Genomic DNA, 27,146 nt, shown 5'->3' on the forward strand with positions numbered 1-27,146 from the left:
GAACTGAGAGTGAAGCAGTCATATATGACGGTGATTTCACAGTCTTCACTGCATCGACGTAATAAATAAAGAAGACGGTCATTAATGTGAAGGAGGTGGACAGGAAGTGGTGAAAAACGACGACTCGCTGGGCTAACATTCAGTGCTCGCTACACACAGGGAGACACGGTGACGACACAAAGTGGATTTAATGGAGCAACACCTGATGAAAGTTCATGTTTTAAAGCATTTGCTACCAATTTTGATCACTTCCAAAGCCAATCAGCTCTAGGTATTTTGAAAATTGCAGCCAGCATGATATTACTTTCATGCAATTAATTTACTGGCAATTCTAAAATGGATTCATCTTAAGTTTTTTTTTTTTTTTTTTTTTTTTTAACTTGAAGTGAAGGCCAACATAATTTGCAGCAAATGTTAAAACACTTGTATTTTAAATAGACATTTCAGACAACATCAAGGTATTTTTCGGTGAGTTGAAGTTGCATCAACACAAACTTCTATCTTTGCAGTTCAATAACTTTGATTTCTTTCTCTTTACACAAGCAAAAAGTGCATCAGTATTACTGTCATACGGTAACCTTAACCTTGCGTACTGAGATTTACTGCTGCGTTCATTGTGAGTATGATGTTTAAACTTAGCACCTCTACGGTAAATTTTATATTCTACATAAAACATTCAACACGTCCTCAAGCCCTTGTCTTAACCTTTAAACCGTTTCCATCGTTTGTCATTTGTACATATTTACGACAAGATTTGGACCCGCTTTATTTTTTCTTGCCGGCCGCCTCTTCGGGGATGAAGACACTTACGGTGAAGTCTCCGCTCTCGGTGCCGTACTTGTTCTTCACCAGGATGCTGTACTTGCCGGTGTCTGACGTGTTCACGCCCGTGATGGTGAAGCTGGCAAACTTCCCCGACTCGAACTTCAGGATGCAGTGCTCGTCCGACGTGATCTCCTTTTCGTTCTTCAGCCAGGTGACCTCCGGCACGGGGTTGCCCGAAATGTTGCAGGTCAGATTGAGGGCCTGAAAAGAGGAAAAATATTTGACATTTCACCAATTATCTATATCTATATGTATTTGTGCTGCACAAACAGCATTTCAGTTAATAAATGTTGGCAGGAATAATGTTAGTAATGCCATATTTTCTCAAATTCTGATGTAGGATCTCGTCATTTATTGATCCTCATCAAGCATCAGGAGCCGTTACCTTTCCTTCCTGTATGGTGACCACGTCAGGCAGACCTCCTGCTACTCGGGCACGATCTAAGAGGATCAACAGGGGGCTTTAATAGATCAAGATAAATAACTTACCTTCAACAAAATACCCTGTTTGAATTAAATTTAAAAAGAAAAGCTAATCTAATCAGTAAAAACTTACTTCTCTCGGCAGTCGCAGCAGCTCTGGGGAAGTAAAACAATAAAAGTGATGAACTAATCAGATCAAAATTCAATCGTCTTTAGCTATTTTCAATGTGAAATGTGTTGAAAGGAGTGTGAGATCCTTATCGTGAAGTCCATAACTTACTTGAGCCGCTGGAATTCGGCAAAAGCATCATCAAACGCTGCAAAACAAAAACAACTCTTGAGAATATGGTTGAAAATAAAACATTAAATGTCTCCGTAGGTCTTACAACCTTGGTGGTTGTATGAGGACCCCGGTTCAGACGGAGGTCTCACAGGACCCGAAGTGTTTACCTTGACCAGAGAGCTCGACGGTCCTCCTGAGGCCGCCCTTCCCATCGTTGAACTCGATGGCGTATTTGCCCATGTCCTTCTCAGTCGGCTCGGTGATCTGCAGCCACAGCTGCTCTCCCACCACGCCGCTTTTTATACGGTCAGAGAAGGCGATTGGCGAATCCCTGTGAGGGAGAGAAGACAGAAACTCGATGCAGCGCAAAATTGCTACATTGGAATCACACTGTATGTCAAACATACACCTATATTTATGGACATGAATTCAAAACTGAACCTACTTGTAGTGCCATGTCACTTGGAGCAAATCATTATAGAAGCTGACGAAGGTGTAGAGTCGGATGCCCTCGTCTGTGCTTGTGATTTTCAGTGGAGTGGAGGAATTGGCTGCAGAGATAAAAAATAATAAAATAAAAACAGTTAAAACATCTTTTATTTGCTTAATGTGACTCAGGTTCATCATTATCTGCGACCAAACATCTGTTCTTACCGATAAAACTGAAAACTTCATTCATCAATTCTTTGAAACCTTGAAAAGAAAACAAATTTGATCATTTGGATGATTTGAAATGTTCTGTTTCTTAACTCTTTCAGTGTGTGACGCTGCGAAGTTACCCTGATCTGTCAGGTTGAGTTTGGACGTGTCTTTTCCTCTCTCGTCCTTCAGAACAACTTCATACATGCCTGCGTCTTTCTTCGTAATCTGATAGAAAGAATAAGAGTTTATACGTTTTATTTTGAAGGAGAACTGCATGCCGCTGTGCTTCAACAGACGTTTGCAATTAATGGTCCCGCAAATATCTAATCGTCTGATCACTTGGAGCCAATCGGATGCATTAAGGCATGTCGGCATAATCAGCAAGAACCGTGAGTCACGCTGGGAGTCAGACGCTGGTGCCAGACAGGCTGCTGAGATTCCACAAACTGCTCATTCACTGAGAGATTCATCTACAACTATCAGTCGGGTTCACAGAGAACGATCCGAGAATAGGAAAGAGGAGAAAGACGTGAATCTGAAGGTAAAAAGAAGTCTTCAGACACTCAAGAGTCATATATGCTAATGAATTCAGTGATGACGCATTCCAGAAATATGCATGTGTACATCTATATTCGCACTTCAGGTTCCTCTTCTCACAGTCTCACCTGAGCAATTTCCAGTTTCAGCACTCCCTCCGTGAAGCTCAGGCTCTGCTCCGATTTGATCTCGTGTCCGTCTTTGTACCAAATGGCAGAGGTGTCCTTCTTGATGTTGCCGACCTGAAACGCCAACACAGCAGAGGGGACAGTTTGAGAGCGAAGACGCTCAGAGAGGCAGGCGGGAGGCTCCGGGGTTCAGGCTCACCTTGCACTTGAGGATAACGCAGCACTCTGGGGTCACCTCGTAACTCAGGTACTCGATAAAGTGAGGACCTGGCAGACACAACAAGAGGAGGGAAAAACAAAGAACAGTGTCTCCAGCTGAATTGCTTGGCAGGCTATTAAACCACCTTTGACATCTTTGTTTCAAAAGGCCGGTGTTTCCAGCTTCTGCTGCTGTTTTTACACAGAGGAAAGAAAATGTTTAAAAGTACATTTCATACCTTGTTTTCTGACCCATTCTTTGCTCTGAAACTCGGATTCCTTCTGCAGCTGCTTGAACACTGAAGATTAAAAACACAGATTTAGTTAGTGTTGATTACATTTTAACAAACTGAAAGCACTCTGAGCTGCTGAGCTGCAAAATAACCTCCAAACTGCTTTTACTGCCCTCTCCTGTTCAAACTGAGCATGCCGGGCTTGTCAGGCTGGTCATATATGCTCCATGTTTATTAATGAGTAGTCACTCAGATTCCCATGAATCCCGTCTTTCAGTCCCTGAAACCTACTTGAATTTGTGATATATTAGTTTTACTGGACGTACCGTCCCCGATAAGCACCAAGCTGGACTGGTTAGTAGCTTTTCCATCCTGCAGCTGGAAGCTGTATGTTCCCTCATCCGCCGGGGTCAGAGAGTCCATGGTCATCTCGATCACACCAGTGTTCTTGTCGAAATTCATCTTATATTTCTGCAAAACACGGACAGCCATTAGTAGCGAGGCGGGATAACATCAAAGCTACCTTGAAAACCGCGCTGGTGCACAGAAATGGATTGAAAGAGTTACAGACGGTCACTGACCTCCCCCTGAGAGACGGCGTTATCGTTGAAAATGTAATCAATTTTGCCATTGGCTGACATGTTCTCGGCCTGCAGCCAGAAGCGAACTCTGCCCTTCTCGAGCATCTCCACAGCCAAGTTTGACTTCAGGGGAATAACTGAAGCAGGGAAAAAAAAAAAAAAGTGGCAGAGGAAAGAATGAGCGCCGTCTCGGGAAAACGCCATTCAGTCATCAGACTTTTTTAAAAGTTTTGAGTCACTCACTGGGGAATTTGTGGTCATGACTGACTTCCAGAAGCCTCTTCAACTCTGACGGAGAAGAGATTCATAAATAGACATGAAGAAAGACGAGAGAGCTTGATGATTTCACATCAACACGTGTTTAAGTCGCCAACCTTCATCGGAGAGTGTGTAGCTCGATGAAGCCCCGTCGGAGTGGGTGACGATGCACGAGTAGATACCGATGTCCTCCTCTCCGGGATCGTTGAAAATAATCTTAGACCTGCAGGGAAGAAAAACTGGTGTTCAGGTGATCAGGAAGCACTTCTACCGGTACAGTGTCAGTCTGGAAGGTTTCCGTCTCCTCACTTGTTTCCTTTGGTCTCTTGAGTCACGCGGGACGTGTCTGAGAAGTCCTCGTAGTTCTTGGACCACACGAACTTCGAGTCGGGGCTCATTTCACCGCATTCGAAATTCAGGGAGATGACGCCGTCGTCGTCGACGTCAACCACAATCTCCTTGGTGCCTGAGAACAACAGTAAACCCTGTAACACGGCGTCTCTGCGGCGTTACGCAGGAGGGCGTTCGCCCTCCACCAGCGGATCCCACCTGGTTTGGTCTCGGCAGCGACAGGCTCCGTGACGTCCGAAGGCTTCCCAACACCGGCCTGATTCTGAGCGCGCACTCTGAATATGTACGACTCTCCTTCTTGAAGATTCTTGATCTGTGAAATGAAGTCACACAACCGCATAAAATGGCGACTGCTTCCCACACACACACACACACACACACACACACACACACACACACACACACACACACACACACACAGAGTCCGGATGACGACCTTGAAGAAGGTCTTCTCCGCTGCGTCTCTGTTGACGCCTCTCCAGGCCTCCTCTGGCGCTTCCGCCTCCTTCATGTCGACGTAGAAACCGTTGACCGGATTGCGGCCCTGGTAGACGGGGGGTTTCCATAGCAACACCAGGGAGTCGTTTCGCACCTCCCTAGCCTGCAGATCATGTGGGGGTCCTGGGACCGGAGCAGACACACGCACGATGAAACACACACGTACAAATATCCAAGCTTCCATACAAATGATGTACACATGACAAGGAACATTTCGTTGACATTTCGTACTTTCGTACTTCTTTTTACATGACGGAACCAACCTGGCACTGCAATCGTCCATTCCTCACACAGGAAGGTTTCACTGGGAAGAGACGGGATGCCGACGCCCGCCATGTTGGCCGCCCGGACCTGGAACTGATAATTCTTGTTCTCGTGCAGGTCACACACCTGGAAGCAAACAGCCGATTCATAAAGCCGTGCTCCGAACCAGACTTTACAGGAGCTGAGGGTGAACTCACCCTGTAGGCCCTCTCGCTGATGGCCCGGACGTTGGCCTCGTGCCACTGCCCCGGCACGCCGTCCACCACCTCGCGGTAGTCCACGAAGTAGCCGGTGATGTCAGCGCCGCCGACGAAGGCCGGCTGCTTCCAGGACAGCACCATGGAGTCGCGCACGCACTCGAGGACGGTGATGCCATAGGGTGGAGCCGGGGAGGCTGAGACAGAGGACTCGGATCAACACCACACAGGCCCAGCAGGGACACTGACGTCATGGGAGAACCGAGCGTCCGGATGAAGGGATGCTTTTTACTGCCAATTCTCTTTTCTGCAGCACATCTGCTGTAATTCATAAATCATCACTTCATTTGTAAATTTGGGTAAACTTCACTTTCTTATTTCAGGAAGGTGTTAACAGTAATCACAAAGCCAAAACAGATCTTGGCAAATACAGCTCTATTTGTATATTTCCATTAAAAAATATCACAGTATTTCATTACTACACAGCATATGAGGCAATAAAGGTGACAAGAAGTGAGCAGAAGGTCACAACAAAAGCAGGATCATGTAACATACTGAGAATATCTAAACGTTGGCCTGCAGTACACAAACAGTTCATTGAACTTGATACCCTCCCCTATTATCAGTGTCAAGGAGGTGGACGTCCAGAAAGTCCAGGCCAAAGTCCTAAAAAGGCCACAGGTCACAAGTGTCCTGCTCCTGTGTGGCTTGGATGACCCACTTCTCGAGTGCCCGGTGTGATCGACTGGCTGCTGCCATGACATTCTTGTGGTTGTGTTTGTGTGTTAAAGTGCTCGGGGTACTGGGGGGGGGGGGGGGCTGGCGGGTCCAGACGTGATGACCGACACCAGGCCGCCAAGTCAAGAGGTTGTAGGAAAGTGGTGGTCAGAAAGCACGAGTGTGCCGAGTTAATCTACTAGTGACTTACCTTAAAATGACGACTACCAGTCGAATAATTCGCCTTCTGTTCAGTTTTCAAACTGCTTCACGGCAGTCTGTTACTGTAATCACATTACTGCTTATTCAACTTGTTAAGATCTGCTAATCACATGATTGAAAACCTGAATATTCTCCTTGTGTTTGTTGATGATCAGCAAGAATCGGCAATTCGAATTGCCTTCCATGCACGCTCACGATGCACTGCCACTTAATTCACATGACTCTGGCGAGAGCTCATGCAGGACATTGGACGGACATGGCAGAATGTACGTACGGACATCACCTTCATTAGAGTTCATTATGAGGTAATATTTTGCCACTTTGTGATTTAACCTGAAGTTTCTCTGTCTGTGAATTGTGCTCACCTTCCGACTCCCTCCTGGACTCGGCTCTCTCCCGATCGGCAGAAGCATCTACAGACAACTTACGTGCTGCCGTGGCCGCCGGCTCTGCGGCCGTCTCCACGGCCCGATGCTTTACCTCAGCAGTGAGCGAGTCTACGTGTGCGTCTGTGATTTTGTCAGTAAGTGGATCGGAAACTGAGCCTGACACAGACTTTGGCTCCGTGTCTCTGGCCAGGTCAGGGGCCCAGGTCACGCTGCCTCGTTTGCCCCCCTTGCTTTTACTCTCGGCGGGGTCCGGCCCCGCGGGGCCTGGACCGGCGGCCCCGGCCCCCTTCCTGGCTTCAGTGTCAGCCTGAGCTTTATTGCACTTTGGCTTAGTGTCAGGGGGGAGCTGGACAGTTTCATGCGAGCCCGTCCAGCGTGGCCTGTGCTCAGTTAGTTGGCCCACGTTACCCCCCGGCCCCGTCTTCGACAACACACCATGTGGAATGCCGCCCCCTACGGGTGTTAGCAGAGAAGAGCAGAAGAAGCTTTTTTTAAAAAACAGGCAGAAGATTTATTCACAGCTCATTTCTCTATCATTCTCCTCAAGAAGAAACAGGCATAAATATATCTGTGGCATCCGCCCTATCTGGAACCGTACGATGTCTTCATCTGACTGGGAGTGGAAATGAAGACAAGATGACCAACGAGAGACATCCACGTGAGCAGGACTCATTTCGGATTATGAGAGCATGCGGGCGTGTGCAGCTGCACATCCACCGAGTGTGAGAGTGTGGCTTCGTGCCGACAGTGCATGAAAAAACTCTGAACTTCAGTAAGGAAGCCAAACAGATTTCATCACCGCTTAGATCTCCACTCAAAAGTTGAAGCAGTGGTTGAGCCTGGACGCTTCAGCGCAGTGATCTCACCTCTATGAATTCAGGCCTCACGTCAATTATCAATGTTTTTTTTTTTCTTTTTCGTTTTTTCACTATGATTTTTCCCTTTTCTGGAGTAGCTTTACTTGTATGGTTGATGATGAGAGATCATGTTCTCTTGGCATTCTCACTGAGTGTGTTTCATGAGAACAGAGCATGCACAAGGCGTTGATGAGTGAATGAGAGACATCCGAAGGCTGGAAACAGTGTCAGTAACAAAACGGACTGATTTACAGGAACACATGCAGGAGGGCAGGAAGGCCATCTCTAATCTCTATCACAGTGGCATTGCTCTATTCATTATTACTCCTATACTTTCTGATTATTCTATATAACACAGCACACGACCACCCTCGTGGACATTTCCACTGTCCGACCATAAAAGCAGACCAGCTGTATCTTAAAGGACCCCACCCCAGCGCATTTGTCCACGCAGCGGGCGTCACCATGACTTTAGGACTGCAGAGCATTCTGAAGGAATGATGTCGAGAGCGCGGCAGCTGTCCAGCTGAGCTTACTGACGCTTCACTCAAGGGTCAACAGTGAGGAAAGTATCAACAAGCTGCAAGAACAGACTTTCTTTTGTCAGCAATTTTCAGTCAGAAAGAAATATTTCATCTTTTATTCATCCTCATGAACAGAATATGGAACGGACCAATGCCACTGCAGGATTAGCTGCTAACAGAGACGTTAGAAGAGACGATCTCGGTACCAGCGGAGTGCGAGCAGGCCATGTGTTGGTACCTTCAGCACCGAGTGGGGTTGCCGACACATCTCGTGCCCGGGATAGATGGAGGGACATGTGTGGGGTGGGTGGGTAGTGATGGTGGTGTGTGGGGGATCGCACGTCTTTGTCACAACCACTGAATTGGATCGCGTTGACCCAAATTAAGGGGAAGTCTACAAGTCCTGACCCCGACCCGCCTCAGGCTGTGCAGGGGAGGAGGAGGTGCCGGGGGCAGGAGGTGTAGCCGGACAGGAAGGCGGGGAGGCTCACGATAGTGAAGAGTAACATGAAAAGGGTGGCAGAGTGGAGGAATGGTGGAGAAAATGTGGAACAGATGCTGATGATATAAAAAGCTGAAGACATGTCCCAAGAAAACACCATGAGCCTACAAGGCACATATCATGATAGTCACTGCTGGATTATGTTTAGAATTAAGAAACAACAATGCAAACATGAAAATAGACTCTAAAATACATCCTGTAACATAAATGGACACTTTATTTGTGTGTTTTTCAAGCCTTACATCTAAGAAGAAATAAAATCCTCCCACTTTATCTAATTGCTGTCACATGTTAAGGTTTTTTTTCCCTCCTCCTTACCGATAGCAGCCTTCACCTCCACAGGTTCTGATTCTGGGGAGAACTGGCTGATCCCTGCAGCGTTCACTGCCCTCACCCTGAAAACGTACGTCTCTCCGGTGATCAGCCCGTGGCAGATGAACCTGCAAACGAACCGGATCAGTCAGTGACCGTGACCGTTACCTCGTACCCGAATTCGACTCAAAATGGAGATCTGAGTCGTTTTGACCTGGTGACGTTCACAGGCTTGTTGTTGCATGGCTCCCACACGTCGCTGCCCACAACGCTGCCCTCGATGTAGTATCCCACCAGGTCCGTAGCATCGCGAGACGCTTCCCAGGACACGACAACCGATGTGTCAGTGTTTCTGGTGGGAATAACTTTTCCTGGGGCAGATGGGATATCTGTGGACAATTTTGATTATTTATGCACCAGTAAAGTTAAAAAGCGTGGTTTGAATTGACTCGAGCTTCCTCCTAAAGGCCACTGACCAAGCTTGTCGCCAACTGTGGTGGCTTCAGTGGGGTCAGACGGCTCGCCGACACCGGCGGCGTTGCAGCAGCGGACACGGAAGGAGTACGATTTCCCCTCGGCGAGATCGAAGAGCGCAAAGCGAGGAGACTTGACTGGGATCTCCGTGTTCACCCTCTGCCAGGTGTCTGTGCCAGAGACACACTGCGAAGCGAGAGGGGAAAGGTCAAGCTGTCCATCGCAGGAATATATTCAGGAAACAGTTGGAGGCTTGATAGTTTTATATACTTACCTTCTCCACGTAGTACATGACCCCCTCCAGGCCTTTCTCTCCGGGAGGCTTCCAGCTCAGCACCACGTAGTTCTTGGTTGCTTCTGTCACCATCAGTTCACGAGGTCTTCCAGGAACGACGCCCTCTGATGGTACAAAGATGAAGAATGAAATCCCAACTCAAGGTCAGCCGTAGAAAAAGAGGCAGAAATGAAACCAATTTCACCAGCTGGTTTCAACTGCTACAGTAAAAATGTGATTTCTCACCTGCGGGCTCCTCCTCAGTGACGATGATTTGGCCGGTCCAGGGAGCAGAGGTACCTGCGGAATATCATCATGTTAACTTCAGCTACATTTATGTTTTGTTTCAATGTGTCTTACTTGCGTGTTCATGTCTGATAAGCTGACTCTTTTTCACTTAAACACACTGCTGTGTCTGGCCGTACCTCTCATTCGAGCTCGGTCGGCTGGGTCCATGGCGGCGACCGGCTCAGACACTCTGGACGGACGGCTCATGCCGCTCTGGTTGACAGCGCGAACGCGGAAGATGTAAGAGCGGCCCTCCACCAAGCCGGTGACAGGGAAACGGGCGAATTTGACCGGAGTGTCGTTGCACTGCACCCAGTGGGTGGTTTCGACCTCACACCTGTGCACAAAAAAATCAAAAAGCAGATTTAGTTTGACCTGGAGCATGTATGAAGCAGGTGTGTTTGGGCAGAAACATTCTAAACAAGCAAAGCAGAGGCCCCGAGGACCAGGATTGAAAAACAACAGAATCTGGGTTCCAAAGAAGATGACAACATGACTATCCATTATCATCTTGAGCAGCTGACCTGTCCACAAAGTAGCCCAGGATGGAGCCGCCGCCGTCAACAGCCGGCTGCTTCCAGGTGACAATGATGTAGTCCTTATTGGCATCCAGACAGCGGACATCCAGTGGGGCTCCAGGAGCGCCTTCAACCTCAGCATCGGCGTCTAACAGATACATCAGGACTGTCAGGATGGAGGCGTTTCCTCTGCATGGGAGTGTTGACGTGCGCTTAAGAGCATTCAAGGTTATTAGGCATGTGGTTTATTCCATTTAAAACGACAAATTAAGTTATATTTCCATAAAACTGCATGTGTGTTGTGTAGTGATGGAGTAGAGTGTAAAAAAAAAAAAGTTGCTGCCTTTCGTTTCTCCTTGAATCAGGCATTTGCATTTGTGCACTCAGAGCTTCTCTCGTTCCACGTCTAAGCTTCTCTGAAAATAGCAGCGCTGCCGCCGGAGTCGGTTACCATTTCGTCACGGAGACTGTACCTGCCGTCCCCCCTGCTGGCCGACCCCGAGCTGGAGCAGGACAACAAAGAGGGCTATATTTTCCCTCCATACTCGGCATGGCTGATGTGTCAGATAGCCTCAGAGATCGTCGTCCCTGACCAACATTTCCACTGTATTCAAACAGACGAGCTGCCAACGGCGCCTCTAATGGAGAAATCTTACTTCACAACAGTCACATTCAAACACGTCCGATCATGAGGTGCCATTTCTACTTTGACCTTTGCTTGATGAGACACTCGATCCAAAGAAAGGTGAGCGAATTGGGCTTCATTTAGCATTTGTTCTCTCAAAAGACAATTGAATTATCGGGGGGTGCGATCGCATTACGGAGAATCACGGCGCGTTATTATCAGTGGAAACATAGAGGTGGGAAGAATTATCAGCACGACCATAAGTAAGCTGGGATATGTGAGAATCAACGCTCTGTAGGCAACATGAGAGCATAATGTGGATTAAATATGTCATGAATGCAATTAACATGTTAGCTTTTTTTAGATATTTGCATGTCAGCTGCTAGTGGGAATCGTAGAACCGCAGGTTGGGGAAAATGACATAAACAGGTTTTAAAAGCTCACCTCTGACAAAGACATAGGCGGAGTAGGTTTCATATCCCGACTTGGTGGAGACACGCAGTGTGTAGAGGCCCTCGTCCTCCTTGTTGAGGTGTGCGAGTGTGAGCATGGCTCGGTCTCCGCTCCAGTGCATCTGGTGCCATTTAGAGGGGGACAGCAAGACGTCTGCAAACACAGACCAACGAACGATCGGCGATCACATACTGTCGACGCCACGGGAGCCAGGTTGAGTTCAGGCTTCTGAGCCAAACTTACCATCTCTGTACCACTGCACGTCTGGCTCGTAGCGGTGCAGAGCGGGGTAGATGATGACCGTACAGCCCAGCGTCATGGTCTCGCCCTCCCTCCCAAACGACACGCCGAACGTATCGACGATGTTAGTCTTGAATTTGATGCCGTACTCAGAAACTGGGCCGTCTAGACGCAAAGCATGAGGCAGAGAGAGTCACAGCCTGGGCTGATAATGCCGTTTTATTAAATTACTAATCTGTAAGAGGGGAAATCAGACAAGTGGAAAGGCTAATACACACGAATTAAATGGATGAACAAATCACCACACTTCAAGAGACAGATCATCACAGAATGAAACATAAACAGGTGGTAAAATAACTCAAATCAAAATACTATAAAGTGAAGAAGTGAGCATGTGAAGATGAAGAACATGAAGGAGAAGTTCAGGGCACACATGAAGGACAAAGACGATATGAAAACTTGTGGACATGCGGTGAATCACTCGAAAATCTAAGCTGCAGATCTCATTGAGTAACAACCCGATTATCAGTTGATGAGTTAATCTCTTAAAAAAAATGTGAAGTGTTAGCCAGAAAATAGGAGCCTAAGAAAGCCAGACGGTGTGCTGCTGTTTGAAGCAGCTGCATAAAATCACTATACGGTGCAAAAATACCGTTGCTGCTGAGGAAAGTATTTACTTAATCCTTCAACCTGAATTACACGACGACACAGTTACAAGGCTGCAGAGTGATTTTATCTTAAAACCGTGTGGGTTTTAAGGAGCAGCGGCGAAGTGATTTGTGAAGCGACAGGTGCGGCCATGCAGAGGCTTCTAGCCGGTGGAGACATCAACTGCACCAAAATGTGTTCAAACCAGGATCCTGTGACCCTGTTACCTGATATTCTGGCCGCTGCAGCATCAAAGAGACAGAAAAGCTGTTAGCACTGTAGCACCCACTGTTCCTCCATCCCATATCCCTCCACCCGCCCGCCCACTGAGGTCAATGCATGGAGCAACAGAAACAACCCAACACCAGTTATGTTACCAATCATTTTCACATTAAATGATGATGCAGTTCCAGTTGCATTAGTTTAGCGCTGAATGAAATGGCGACATGCAGTTTGAAAGTGGTTAATTAAACCTGCAGGGCATCATCCAGAGAATTATTAGCGTAGGGACAGTAGTTCTACCAGGAGTTTTTAAAACGTGTAAAAAAATATAATTTTCATTTGATAATAAAGTTCCTTCTTTGGCGAGATGAACCAATGTCAGCAAACAGCAGCTCTTAACTACTGTGGCTTAGCTTCATGAAATCAGTCTTTTTAGCGCATTCAGTTACATCTGCGGCAGGAAAATGTGCCTTTTTCAATCATCCTCTTTTAAACCAAGAGTAAGTTGCTGGTTTTTCAGTTAAAGCAGATGAAAACAAAACCAAAAGAGTGCACGCCCAGCTCCAAGCAACAGACAGAATAAGGTAATAAGGTGTAAATGAAACCGAAATTACAGCAGCACATCAGACTATTTAACAAAAAAGATGAACCACGAACTGGGATTTCTGTCTTTTAGAAATGAAAAGCAGAATTTAGATGAAAAAAACATCTGAAATAGAGGTAATTAAGTTCGAATGAGGGGAATAAAACAAACTAATGACCTAAGAAAAACAGGGTTTTTTTAAAATCAGCATTTAAGGTTTTTTTACACTGTCTTCATGTGCTGCTGTACTACAACAAAGCTCAAACAACAACAAATAACAGACTTTTCATTCTTCAACTCACCAGAAACAAACTTTAAAAGACCTTCAAATATATTCACTTTAACAGTATTTCAATTAAACGCAGCAATAATTACTTCAGATAGGTTTCTACTCTCTTTGTGGGACAAAATACTAATTGATAAGAAAAAAAAAAAAAAACAATTGCACACTCACATCTGGGTGATGGGAGGAACTCGTCAACGTCATCTCTGAACCCTGCAGAAAACAGCGACAGTTGCTATTAATGGACGCAGGATTTACAGAGTGTTTTATGGTGCCAGAATGCTGACTGACTGACAGTACGGTACTGAGAAGTCACGTTTGCACGTCAACTCGAGACATTTGCTTTGGCGAGGGCAATAAGAGTCTTGATTTTGAAAATGTGGGCAGGTTTTGGGGACTGAAGGGTGTGTGGACTTGCTGGAACGTACTCTTGACGACGACCGAGGCGATGGCGGACAGCTCTCCGCTGGAGTTCATGACAGAGACACGATACTGCGCCGTGTCATCAAAATCGCACCTGAAAGAGGAGAGCGTCAGCTGATCAATCCGCACATTCTGTCGATTAAGTATGCCCCCCCCCCCCCCCCCCCCTCCCCCCCCAGCTTCAACCTGGGCCCCTCTCTCTCTGTCAGCCATGTAAATAACACCGGCTATGTGAGTCCGGAGTGTGAAGCGCTCCAACACTCCTGACCAGGAATACTCGGGCAATAAATAGACCCGAGCGGTGAGGTCATGTGCATCAGGTGCTGCGAGTCTCTGGACTCGACCGTGTCTGTGCGACAGACAGACCGTGAACTTGACTTTGACGAGTGTGACAAGCAAAAACCTCATAAGCCCTTGTAAAAGCACTCCTGTAATCACAACAAATGTTTCCTGGCTGTAAAAAAGGGTCCATTATGACAATGAGGTGCTCATCCCACAAATGCATGTTTCCTAACAGCATGGCACCATACTATAAGAAAAAAAAAAATCAGGTTTTCCAATTCTGTCGTAATCTGTCCTGACAAAGGACAACCTGCTCAAAACAAGACAGAAATGTTAGTTTGGAATCAAAATGACCTGATTATGATCTGAACTATGTTTAAAGATATTTGAGTCAGCCAGGATAATTACTGAATGTGGAAGTAATCTGCCTCAAAAGCCTCTGGTGCAAATCAGAGAGTAGAGATGAAGAACTAATCAAGGACGTCACCATTTATCACACCACAGTTAAACACATTGAGGCTTCTGAATTTCTGAATTTGTACATCCAATGTTAGGGAGTGCAACAGCACTGACATTCAAGGAGAGATAGTTAAAACTTCTGTGTTCAGCCTCTCTTGTCGGCGCTACCTTTGTTTTGCTTTTGTCTTATTGCATCTGTTTTATATGAAGTGCACTGGCACACTGTCTTTTTTATGTGTGAATGATTATTTTCCACTCAGAATAATAGTGAAAAACTAAGTACAAACAGTAGGTTACTCAAGAACAGCTTCCTGGCAACTGTCCTCAAACACACCATCTTCATACTTTCATGTGTAGCTGTTGTTGATTCTTCGAAAAATGCTTCATGGAGCTCGACATCACGATGCGTTGAAATGTGATTGACTCAATCTTCTTTGAATGAAGACATTCATGGAGGACGGAGAGGCGACGCCTACCTGTTGATCTCCAGCGTGTGCATTCTGTATTTGCTCTCCAGCTTGTACTTGCCGGGGCTGGCATAAGGGTTGATGACCACATTGTTCTTGTACCTGGTGGTGGGAAGCAGAGGACATCAGCAAGCAGAAAATCTTCACACAGGGGGACAGAAAGGACAGAGCGGAGATCGTGGTAATGACTGTCACCCTACCAGACGACCCGGGGGTCGGGCCAGCCGCTGACGGTGCAGTGCAGCCGCACGCATTGCTTCTCCCACACGGTGTGGGAGCGAGGCTTAATCACAAACTTGGGAGGGTGCATCAGGCTGTCTTCGTTCATGCGCTTGAAGTGTTCCCCGTGTTCATGGAGCTAAAAACGGCAGAATCAAAGCAAATCACTGAGGAAAGTGTCAGTCTTACCCCCCACCGAGGCGTGCTCTTATTATTTAACCAAGATGCAATCTTGCAACAGAATCCCAGGCGGTCTTCACGTGTGTACATGTGAGATCCGCTTTTAGACGCGTGTTGAGACTGTGAGGGTGTGTTGGTACATTATCTTCTATTAATATCCGGGGGGGGAGCTGAGGCCTCGTAACTTATAACAACTCAGTTCTTAATGTGACGGCACAACAGGGACGCTGCCTCCCCGTGTCTCCAGGAACAGGATCTCCTCAGGAATTTGTCACTCGGCCACTGGCAGTCTGGGGAACCGTGGCTTTTATGAGGCCCATCGAACGGCCGGGTAGCGCTCCACATAATCACCCCGGGGACAGAAATAGCTCTCTTGTGTTTGGGGGAGTGATACCAGCTTCTTATCCACATGCAGATGGCAATTCAAAGCACTGCTACAATCCATTAAGGTCAGTTTCGTTACTATGAAAATAACATCACTGAGATGTCTGCTCTGTAGTTAAAGCAACTGATGTTTTTTGTCTTTGATGCCAGAGGAAGAAAGATACTTCAAATTTATTTTTACTGTTGACGTGCTGAGCAGAAGGTACGGTACAAAATCAGCCATATGATGCTGTTGTGGTTAGCTTAGCTGCATCATCTTACACAGAGACGATAACTTATATAAATCTAGACTTGGGGGCATTTTTTTTAATCCTCCTTTCTATGTTCCTCCTGAGCTAAATAGGCTCCCTCCTGCTACTCTGGTGTCTTTCCACAGTCCTGAAAACTATTCCATGTGTGATGGTTCACTGATGGACTTTTATATCAGATGTCAGCTGGAATCAGGTTCAGCACCTGAAGTTGTTCACAGCTAAGATGAATGCAGTTATATCATCATTATTCATTATTAATTGAAATTATTGAAGAAAAGTTCACATGAATAAATGTAAATTAAATTAGTTATATTATCTCTGAGGGTCTCCAGGTGTGTTTTGTTGTGTTCTTAATCAACAGTGACACTGAAGACAACTACACGATTTGATGCACCCATTTTTGGCCAACATTCTCAAGGTTTATACCAAAGAAACAGTCTTAATGCACAGACGCTGCGACCCGGCATGTGCTCTCTGAACAGTGAAAAACCCTCCACTGACCCTTTTGCTCATCGAGATGCGATTGGCCGACTCCCGCATGGCCTCCCTCCTGGAGATCAGCTCTGACCTCTCCATCTCCAAACCACTGGTGAACAAATCCCTGCGGGCCATGTACGCAGCAGAGTCCCTCGCCCTCACGTCCTCTGTGTCTGAAAGTCCCGCTCCAAACTCTTGACTATGAATCAGAGCAGAGCCCGGGGCGCCGTGTGAGGAGGAGGAGGAGGAGGACGTTTGCATGAACACAACTAGTTACACTCTGTGGGGGATACATGGTGAATAATTCATTACCTGCTCCTGAAGACAGGCACTACATAGCCGATGATATGGTTCTCTTTGTCCACAGCCAAGTAAGTTGGCTTGGCTCTCTTAGGTATGGGGCTGAGTCTGCTCTCGTCCAGCAGAGAGTGCGAAGACGCTTTAAGTCTGAGACATACAGGATACCATCAGCTGGACAGCTATACAGCACAACTGCATAAACATGTGGGGATCAAGTCAAGACCAAGGGATGATGAGCTGTGGATTAATGGTAGAGATGGTTTAGTTGTGATCTTTACTGTGATGTTTAGCATTTTTACTCCTAGACAACTCAGCTATTACGTTTTAAGCATCAACAACAACTGCCAGAAACACAACAGACAACATGGTGACTACTGACAATAGCAGCTATCTGGCCACTGAAGACACAGCAACGGTTCAAATGGCGGTGACACACACCGTCACACAAGCCAGAAACCACAAATCTAAAAGTGTAACGTAAAGCGGAGCCCAAACAACACCTAACAAACGAAGCAGAAATCAAAATACTGTATGTTCCCTTTGCTCATTAGCAGGATAGATGAAGACAATTAAAAGTGGTGACAAAGCTTTAAAAACCACAAATCACCCTCACACAGGAGAACGGTACTGTCATATCCTGTTTTTATTTTAACTCTAGTCTCTGCAGAGTGATTTTTCCATGAGGCCCCATGCTGTATCTGGCAGCTCTAGAGACTGAGTGCTGGACATTCACAGTATGAGATAACTAGAACCCGATAAGCAGACCAGGGCAAGAGGGGTGACAGGGCAGCTGTCCTCATTTTTCCTGTATCTATCTGGGTCAGTGTCCCTTTGGCTCTGGCCACAAATATTCACTTGACTCTCCAGGATCGTGCAAGGAAAAAAAAAAGAAAAAAAAAAAACCCCTAAATTAAGAAGCCTTATAATCTAATAGCCTGTAAAGTCACGGTTATCCCACCTAATGCGAAACATGCGTGACCACATGAATCCAGGGCCGTCTTTACAGCAATAACGTAACTCCTGAGTGATAAATCACCACTACAACCTAATCCGGCCTCTCCTCACTTCAGGGCAGGTTTGGGGGGCTGGTGAACTGCCCAGCTATGAGTGTAAAGGCTAAGATCAGATGGTGTTAGTAAAAACCTAAGCCCTCTGACCTGTTCTCACTATCTAAGGCAGTGCTCCTATCTTTTACAGTCACTGTAAAATATCAGTTCACTGTGCAGTGGGTGTTTGGTTATTCCTCTAACAGTTAAATTCAATATGCTCCATTAGGTTGAAGTGATGACAAACCACTGGCACCGTGGTTTATTTCTCTTGGCCTTTCTGATCACAATCAGCCACTGAAGTATAACAACTCTTCGCATGTCAACTGAAAACAAAGGGAAGCCAGTATATGATCATGTATTTGAATTCAACCGGGAGTGTTCAAGAGGACAGGACTGATCGAGCGCGTCTTACTTTCGCTCCAGTGTGGAATGCACAGGTCAAGATGCTATTTCAGACCAAAGCTCAGCCGTTACACAACAGAGCATTCAATTAACTGAACAACAGCTATATTCTGAAATAAGTGTAGATTGACTAAAATCTCATGAAAAATTCAACTTTCCATGATTGTTTTAGACGGTATGACGGTTACAGGTGCGGAGAAGCATGCACAAAGCTCCATGCAGTGTTCGAAAACGGTCGGTGGTAAAGCGTGATGGTCCTTCGTTGGGTGAGGGGGAGGGCGATCAAAGAGAAGAAAAATCTCAAGGGGGAGAAAGATGGTTACTTGGTGTCAAGGAAAGATGATCCCAGAGCTGTGTTCCAACAGGGGTGATGGGAGTGAACTTGATCAGCTGGGGAGGGGTGGATGGTGGTGTTAGGGAGGAAGTAGGGCTTTCCTGGGACAATGAAATGGACTGAGGAAGGTATGAGCCTCCATCCTCCCCCCCTCCTTCCTCCTCCTTACCCCCTGCTCCCGGTGGCGGTGAAGGAGCCACTGCCAGCAGTGTACCTGCTGCTGGACTGGTACTGGCTCAGCCTGGACTCCGTCTCCCTGCTACGGTAGTCACGGTCATAGTGGCGATGGTGCTTCTGGTAGAATGGTATCGATCCAGGCATACTGCAGGCCTCCCCTTCAATAAGCTTGGATTGTTCTTCTTTTTCTCTGTCTTGTTGGTTAGTGTGCAAGATGTTGATGTTAATATAACATACTGTACATTCATCATAACGTCACTCTGCTTTTTGTTAAAACAGATGCATAATAAATATTGTTTTCAGAAGGAAAACAAACTGTACGAATTGTTCTATGATGGAAAAGAAAAACCTAAAGGAGCAGCATTCGAATCATCGTGAAATCTGTAAATTCAAATCTGCAACAGCAGATATTAAAATGACTTTCAGGCAATCAAGCACTTTCTCATCATGCTGACACAGACAAATGCAACAATTAAAACCTGGCGAGTCACATCATCCAGCTGCAGGGGCCGCTTACCCACAGCAAGTCCCCTCAAACTCCAAAATTCAAAGGGAAAGATGGTCCAACTCCACACGCAAAGCTTGATATCCCAGCAAACCTTCAGGCAGGCAGGTGTGTACAGGGCTGCGGTCCACACAACAAAAATAAGGTTGGCCCTTGCCAGAGTGTCCCAGCAGCAGTCACAGCCTTTTATGGTGAGGGTGGGGATAAATATAGCTGGGAGAAGAACTGGGGGGCGAGTCGACTCCCATGGTGCAACACATTCACGGGTGAAGGTTTCTGCCACCCGACATTACTGAGTGATATGCAGGTAAACACAGGGGCGCTTCTGCTACCATTCTGCTTTACTTACGATTGTTTACCTTTTATTTTCAATTATTTGAATTGAAACATCTGTATGGATTTAATTGAATATATTCGATGAGTTTTTTTAAATTATTTTTTCATTGACACTTGCTTGCTTAGTCCACTAAATAAAAATGTCAGTCCAGCTTTAATAAATACAGCAAATTAAAAAAAAGATTTAAAAAGTCATTCATATCAGTGTCACACCATCCAAGTTTTATCATTTTCTATCATCACAGATTTAATTCTATCTATTGTATTCTGTTATTATTTAATTTCAGGTTAAATCACGATCATCTCCTGCTTAACCTTGGGCTCCTACCGTATGTTTTGTGTTTTTCTCTGCTGCACTCTCAGCTGTGACTGTCGCTAACTTTAGCTATGCTATTGTTACTTGTTTCACATACGGCGAATTCCATTTCCGGTCCCGTTGTCACTCTCTCTTTCCGTGTCACTCTCATTTGTGGGAGTACGCAAACGTCCCCCCCCATTGTCCCCGCTGCTCACACACAGCTGTTGGCATAAATCAAAAGAACGAAGAGTTCAGCATCTGATTTTTAGTCATGCTGATGAAAGGATGACAAGTCAACAGCCATGCTGACAGTAATCATGAATATAAATGACTTTCCTCTGAGAATCAATCATACTCCTTGGTTCTTATATTGGATCAAACTACCAGCATTGTAAGATGAGCAACTCTATCAACTGAGTGATGACAATTAGATTCTGCAAAGAAAAGTTTTTAATTATATAAACCAACATTACTCATCTTTTTCTTTCATTACTGTGTGGAGTCATGTTCATGTCTTTTTTTTTTTTTTTGGCTTAATGTAAAGACAAACTCTAAAGAGACCCCAAAAGACATCGGCTTTCACAACGGTATACGAAAGTTATAGTTAGAGGAACCAAATGCAGAGGCAGAATAGAGTTTTTGTTTTGGCCATTTATATGTAGTGCAGGAAGACAGTCCTTCAAAGAAAACTAAAAGACAAGATAATACGAGAGTTGATAGTAATACAGACAAGAGTCAGAACCTGACTCAAATAAAACAAACTGGGATTCCAGCAGGTATGGTGCAGGTTGCAAGATGAGATGAACTGACCAGACTGATGAAACACACACGATTCTGTACTTTAGTGTTCAAGGTGGATGCCTCTGGTATTAGAGGGAGATCTAGAGGAAGAGGTTAATATTACATATTCCTGAGTTGAGTTGCTATTCCAAAATGCCTCAAAGCCACAAATGAATGGGTGCATGCACAACCAGACAATAATCGAGTGCTTCAAGAACAGGGTCAAACACCTAAATGCAGTTTTTCTTCTGCCTCCACTTGATCCGCTGCGACTTCTCCTTCACCGATACCACAGCAGTGAAGACGCTATGTCCACTGCACTGCATCTGAATCAGAACACGCTGACAAAAAGGACACTCGTGCAGATGCTGTTGATGAAAATCGGCTCGAAAAGCAGAGCACCAAGAGAAGACCCACACTCACAAAGGGGGAACACACAAACTCCACACGAAAAGACTCCCGAGGCAAACGCTAACCACAACACCACTGCCACACTGATCAATACAGCCTTCACAAATCTTACTTCATAATTTAATATCACAGCAGTAATCAACAGGTGTAGGTGTATAGTTTTAGTGTGAGTCCATAACTTTTTCCTCCAAAAACAAATAAGGCCAAACATATCTTTACTGTGTTCTTCATTCCTGTGAGCAGGTACGTACTCGTAATGTAAGGTTGAGGTTAGTTCTTAAACTGGGTGCTTGCTGTGTGGAAAATGTGTAAAGGTTACGGTTTGCTAAAAATGTGTTACCTCCATATTAAAAATGACATTTTATAGCTATCTTTATAGTTCAATTGTGTAGAAGTGACTTTAGTTACAACATGTTAAATATGTGTACATCCATAGACCCTTTGTGTAATCCCACTGTGCTATTTGGAGCCAGCTTTACCAGGATCCACAGAGAGCTATAGTGTGTAGGGTCATCCAAACTTTACAATTTATTAGAGTGAGCACAGCTGTGTGGTTTCTGTCTTTCAGCTGCTCACTAATCCAGTGAATACCTGATGGCTATCTTCAGCTCTGCAAAATAATGTAACATTTTGCCACTTTCTCAGGAAGAGTTTGATAACATGGGAGACAAACTGTCAGATTGTCACTCAGTATTTGATAATGAAATGTATTTCTCTTTTTTTTTTTTTTCCAACAAGAGTTGGTTTAACTGATTCCACCTCTCTTAAACTTGGCTTAAATTGAGATTCCTGTGTTGACAGTAGCTCAAAGAGTTCAGCTATTCCAGGCATTTGAACTGTACAGAAGTTCATGGGGATCTATGGAGACTATCTGTGGCCTGTTTAACCTTGACTCCATATGATGAGGATATATGAGGTTATTTACGTTTGCTGAGTTACAACATAGACCTGAGTTACATGTGGCAGTCAAAACTATTACTTACCTCGACAGAGGTGGTGTCAACCCTGCCCTGCCTATTTTAGAAGTCCCTCCTGCTTCAATACAACAAAATCTAAAGTAATTATCAGAAAACTCCGAGGGAAGCCCACTAAAGCTCCTCATTAAAATCAAACTCTTCAGGGATTAAGTGCTCACGCTTGTTCTGAGAAAATGTAAAGTTCCATGTGAAAGCGGCGCCCTCTAGCGGTAAAAATGAAGACTGCAATAAATAATGAAGATAAGTCCCCCCACTGCTGTCCATCGGCCTTCATGCAGTAACAGAGATCCAACATGGTAGAGTGATGTAAAGATTTTGATTGCAAAGATTATAACTGTCCTATTTTTTCCCAGGAATACCTCAAACTGAAACACAAAAAGCGTAATATCAAGCTTTTTGTAAGCACACATATAGGTTTAATGGAATGAATGAAACTATATATAAATTTTTCCATACAATATGCATCACTGTACTAATTGTCCTTTTCTTAAGAATTCATATCGATAACAGATCCCGAGAAGGTGGAGTTTTGACCTTTAACCTCCTATTCTCACACATCATTAACACCATTTGCAGTTTCTAGAAGGTTCACATGAATAGCTATGAATGCCATCGTGCTGGGACAGCTGGGCCTTGTTTTAACCTGTGACTCAACAGTTCCATGTGTTGCTGTCGAGGTCCTGCAGCAGTAATCTCTGCTTACAGCAATGACCACAGTGCCAATTGTCGTCCACGGTCAGTAACTATATTTATCTAACTTGGAAAGATGTTCCATTGTTGTTTTGCTTGTTGTGAATGAACCTCCTCTAATTTCTCATCTTTTCAAAGTTTACTGAAACGAGTCAAAGCATAATTGAGACTGGATTCTTCATTTTTAGAAATAAATCCAAATAGTTGCAGAAGAAGAAAAAGAAAAATCTAACAATTAAAGTTGTAAAAAAATTCTTTATATCATTTCTACCTTACACGCCATCTTAACAAATGAGCGACAACAATAGAATAGTATTCCTTGAAATGATTTGCTCTGATTGATCTAATTGAAGAGAGACAACGCCCATTTCGCCAGAGATCACATTTATCTACACCTTACATGAGGAGCACAATGCCAGGGAGGATGTGCGCTCTCTTCCCTTAAAAGGGCATATCCAGGAATGTCAACGCAGGCAAGCCTGTGTTTATGGAAGCTACGATTGCGCCATTAAAGGGGTGTTTGAGTTAATCATTTCATTTATTCCCCAAGCTAAAGACAATTAGTCAGACGTTATCAACATAACTTAATGAGAAAATCTGTAATGATGATGTTAAGGCTAAGAAAAAGCACGGACTGTTTTTAAGATGAGCCGTGTTTGTGTCTCATCTGACGATCACCCCTATTTTTCCGTGTTGGTTTGCTCCAGTGTTTAGTACGGAACCCGTCAGTGTTATGAGGAAGTGAAGGGCGGTGGTTGAGAAAAGGAGCAGGACCGGGCTCGCTGACTATTTTCCGTTCGTTGTCAGGTGAGACCGTGTTTTAACTTTGCTTTTCTCTAATAGCTAGATTCATTTGAAATGTTTTGCTGTGTACACATTGAACACTTGCCTTTGATGTTGGATGCTTATGTCCAAATAATCCATTATTTAGTGGCATCGTAATGCTGGAAATATGGCTAATAGTTAGCTCGCTTGCTAACAATTCCATATGCAGTATAGATTACACATTTAACTTCTTCAAAGCACCCATCCATCGGGTTTAGAGCAGATTCATGATGTTATTAGCTGAAAATGTCCCAGTTTAAACTAGTATATTTAACCAGCTGGTCGTTCGTGAGAGCTGAAACGGTGCTGAGGTAGGCCGCAGGCTGTTACGACGTCGCAGGCTCTGATGATGCTGCTTAGGGCTGTCGTGAATTCCACCTCTAAAATTTCCCCATTTCATGATTAAATTGCTTTAAACGAAGTCATAAATTGGCTCGAATCCGCTTATATGTTAAATTAGTTGGTTCTGTTCTCCACAGCGTGATTTTTATATAATTTTCATATTTTTCGTCATGTTAGGTCTTGCTAGCCAGATCATTAAACTGAATGCCTCACAGTCATAATGGGACTGCATTCCATACTTCAGGAAAACATTTTAGCCATTTACGCTTCCCTTACCTAATGATTGAGAAGTACTTGTTGCCTTAGTTGTTAGCGGTTTGTGTGAGATAATTATTAAATTTGTTAAGTGTTTTCTTATATTGAAGAAACGATTCGTAACGACAGCTCTTGAAATATGGTTAAGTCAGTGTTTAGTACATCCTAGTGAATCTCATTAGTGTCTTTTGTAGGTATATAGATGATATATACAATATCACATTATATTCTCGGTAAAAGTTACTGTCAGGTGTGAATGCGGGACAGCCTGCATTCAACACATGACCTGATAAGGGCATCTGTCCTCACATCAGTAATTTTCCTGCCCTTAGTGAAGGCAGTGAGCTGATCAACCCAGTAAGATGTGGAACATTTCCATTTATAGCTCACTGAGGGACACCACTCAGGGGATTCACTGCCAGAGAATTAAATTACCCAGCCCCTCAGTTGTGGACATGACGAAATATTATTTTCAGCAATAGTGTGACCCACTTCATCTTTGATCGGATTGTGTCCCACTCAGTTATGAATTGCTGATGAACCATCCTGTCATGTACTGAGTCATTATTGTTGAATAAGATGCTTGGCCTGACTTGACTCTTTCTACAATATTCGGATAATTGTCTAATGAATTGTTTTCATTGTCTTCAATCATGTGCATTATATTATGTAATATTTTCCAATAAGATGGATACATTTGAAATATGGCGCTGAACTTTTACCAGCGATTAATATTTGTTTTCAAAGCTTTCCTCATCTGCCCCAGCGCCTCACTAAATTCATCATTTATTTTTGATTGCAGAAACTACTAAACATTCAAAATGTCGAGCAAAAAGGCAAAGGGAAAGTCCACCAAGAAGCGCCCCCAGCGCGCTACCTCCAATGTCTTCGCCATGTTTGACCAGTCTCAGATTCAGGAGTTCAAGGAGGCCTTCAACATGATCGACCAGAACCGTGATGGGTTTGTTGACAAAGAGGACCTTCACGACATGCTTGCATCACTGGGTAAGTACAAATCTTCGAAACTGTGAATGTCAGTATGAGTTCAGGATAGATCAGTTTTTTGTGTAAATGTACGTGCAGGAGCATGCTGTATATCATGTGGGTGTGTCACGTTTGGAAACTAGTTTTACAAGTGAGGGGTATTTGCATTTTCATCAGCTGCTAATGTCACTTCGTAATTCAACTCTTTCTCATCAAAAATCCTTTTGGTGTAGAGGAAATAAACTAGTTGGACACTTGTTTGTAATGTCAGCTGTGTTTTTTTCTTTATGAAATGTCTATTTTGGCTTGAATGGTGAATCTCCTACACCACCCATCCTGCTTTGCATGTCATCTGTAATACTGAGAGTTCTTGAGACGTTAAATAAGCAGTCAGTGCACATTTCTCAGAGCTGTTCATTTATGCAACTGTGAAAGTCTATAAATAAATTGAGCTATTATTCCATTCTGAGTCCACCATGTCTGTTTATGTTCATACAGGAAAGAATCCAAGTGAAGAATACCTGGAGGCCATGATGAACGAGGCTCCTGGACCCATCAACTTCACCATGTTCCTCACCATGTTTGGTGAGAAGCTGAACGGAACAGACCCAGAGGATGTGATTCGAAATGCTTTTGCCTGCTTTGATGAGGAGGGAACAGGTAAATTTGATTTACTCTTACAGAGAACTTGAATTTGCAGTCAGAATTTCAGGACGCTGTAGCATTTATTGTAACAGATTGAAAATGTTGTTTCAACTCCACTCCTGAGACATTTGTGACATTTTGTGTGCCTCTGCTCATGTTAAGGTTTCCAGAAATGCTGAATGAAATTCTTCCAGAGATCAGCCCGGCATTGTTTGTTGCCGTCTGTGCTTCTTGATCTGACCTGACTGCTTCTTTCTGACAGGCTTCATCCAGGAAGATTACCTCAGAGAGTTGCTCACAACAATGGGTGACCGGTTTACGGATGAGGAGGTGGATGAGCTGTTCAGGGAGGCCCCCATCGACAAGAAGAGTAACTTCAACTACGTGGAGTTCACGCGCATCCTAAAGCATGGAGCCAAGGACAAGGACGATTAAAGCACCGTACCGGCATTCCCCCGTGAAACCCGCCTGTCTCCCGTCAGCTAGACCACCGTGCTGCATATCTCAGCTGTCCAGTACAAACCCCACTTTAAACAAACCAAAGCAATAACTATCCAGTCTGTTTGCTGTGAACTTCCAGTGTTGCCAAAAGTACACATCTTGCTGAGAAGAAGAAATCGGAATGGCTTGTTAAATGCTTTGTCGTGTTACAATGTTAAGTGGCATCACTTAGGAAGCTCTTAAGGGATAAGTCTTTGCAATTTATGTGATCGGGTTTAGCTGAATTTTTACATTTTATAATATAAACTTTTTAAATAAAGCCCTCTATCAAGTTGTATTTTGCTGTTTCCCTTCCATAAATGAAACTGAAAAGAATTTTTTTGTCTTTTTCTTTTTTTTGTTTCACGGGTGTGTAACAGGACTGAAGCTGCGTCCTCTGGAGTTTATCAAGTCCTGTCAAGTCTGCTGTCATTCACAACCAAATTCATTTAACATGTGAGAACTCGCTCCAGCTCAATACTTTGAGTTTTGAATGCACAGATTTAAAGGGACTCGTACAGAGTTATTTGGGGTCATGTTTTTTGGAGGTAAATTCAATCCTGAAATAAAAGTGGGAAGACTGTTGGTACTGTTTGAGGTGGTGATTAATCACATGTGGATCAAAAAAAATGTTACATAAGTGGAGACGGCGAACTGTTAAACAT

At 44.6% G+C, this 27,146-nt stretch overlaps 2 protein-coding genes across 5 annotated transcripts; one reads left to right on the top strand and one right to left on the bottom strand.

Annotated features, from left to right (window-relative positions):
- Window positions 1–327: 327 nt before the first annotated feature.
- Window positions 328–19,582, bottom strand: myom1b (myomesin 1b). 4 transcript variants are annotated; one of them, XM_030099919.1, is made up of 38 exons: window positions 19,471–19,582; window positions 18,946–19,147; window positions 17,004–17,138; window positions 16,716–16,890; window positions 15,381–15,538; window positions 15,190–15,282; window positions 13,978–14,066; window positions 13,721–13,762; window positions 12,689–12,703; window positions 11,817–11,978; window positions 11,565–11,726; window positions 10,502–10,643; window positions 10,115–10,314; window positions 9,936–9,989; window positions 9,690–9,814; window positions 9,418–9,601; window positions 9,156–9,330; window positions 8,948–9,069; window positions 5,419–5,615; window positions 5,221–5,347; window positions 4,896–5,080; window positions 4,658–4,772; window positions 4,418–4,574; window positions 4,225–4,331; window positions 4,094–4,138; window positions 3,851–3,987; window positions 3,596–3,740; window positions 3,276–3,335; window positions 3,038–3,105; window positions 2,839–2,952; window positions 2,311–2,398; window positions 2,186–2,224; window positions 1,977–2,082; window positions 1,699–1,862; window positions 1,529–1,565; window positions 1,382–1,404; window positions 1,211–1,266; window positions 328–1,026 (listed from the first exon to the last, which is right to left on the bottom strand). In XM_030099919.1, the coding sequence occupies exons 2-38, from the start codon at window positions 19,095–19,097 to the stop codon at window positions 766–768; spliced, it is 4,416 nt and encodes a 1,471-aa protein (XP_029955779.1). In that variant the 5' UTR covers window positions 19,098–19,147; window positions 19,471–19,582; the 3' UTR covers window positions 328–765. The 4 variants fall into 4 exon arrangements, with proteins under 4 accessions (XP_029955779.1, XP_029955780.1, XP_029955781.1 ...); XM_030099920.1 differs by having other exon boundaries at window positions 18,946–19,143; window positions 19,471–19,574; XM_030099921.1 differs by lacking the exon at window positions 12,689–12,703.
- Window positions 19,583–23,668: 4,086 nt separating this feature from the next.
- On the top strand, window positions 23,669–27,066 carry myl12.1 (myosin, light chain 12, genome duplicate 1). The gene is made up of 4 exons (XM_030099710.1): window positions 23,669–23,757; window positions 25,175–25,377; window positions 25,855–26,016; window positions 26,264–27,066. The coding sequence occupies exons 2-4, from the start codon at window positions 25,194–25,196 to the stop codon at window positions 26,434–26,436; spliced, it is 519 nt and encodes a 172-aa protein (XP_029955570.1). The 5' UTR covers window positions 23,669–23,757; window positions 25,175–25,193; the 3' UTR covers window positions 26,437–27,066.
- The last annotated feature ends 80 nt before the right edge of the window (window positions 27,067–27,146 follow it).

Source organism: Salarias fasciatus, chromosome 9 (assembly GCF_902148845.1).
Source record: "Salarias fasciatus chromosome 9, fSalaFa1.1, whole genome shotgun sequence".
Classification (NCBI taxonomy): Eukaryota; Metazoa; Chordata; class Actinopteri; order Blenniiformes; family Blenniidae; genus Salarias; species Salarias fasciatus.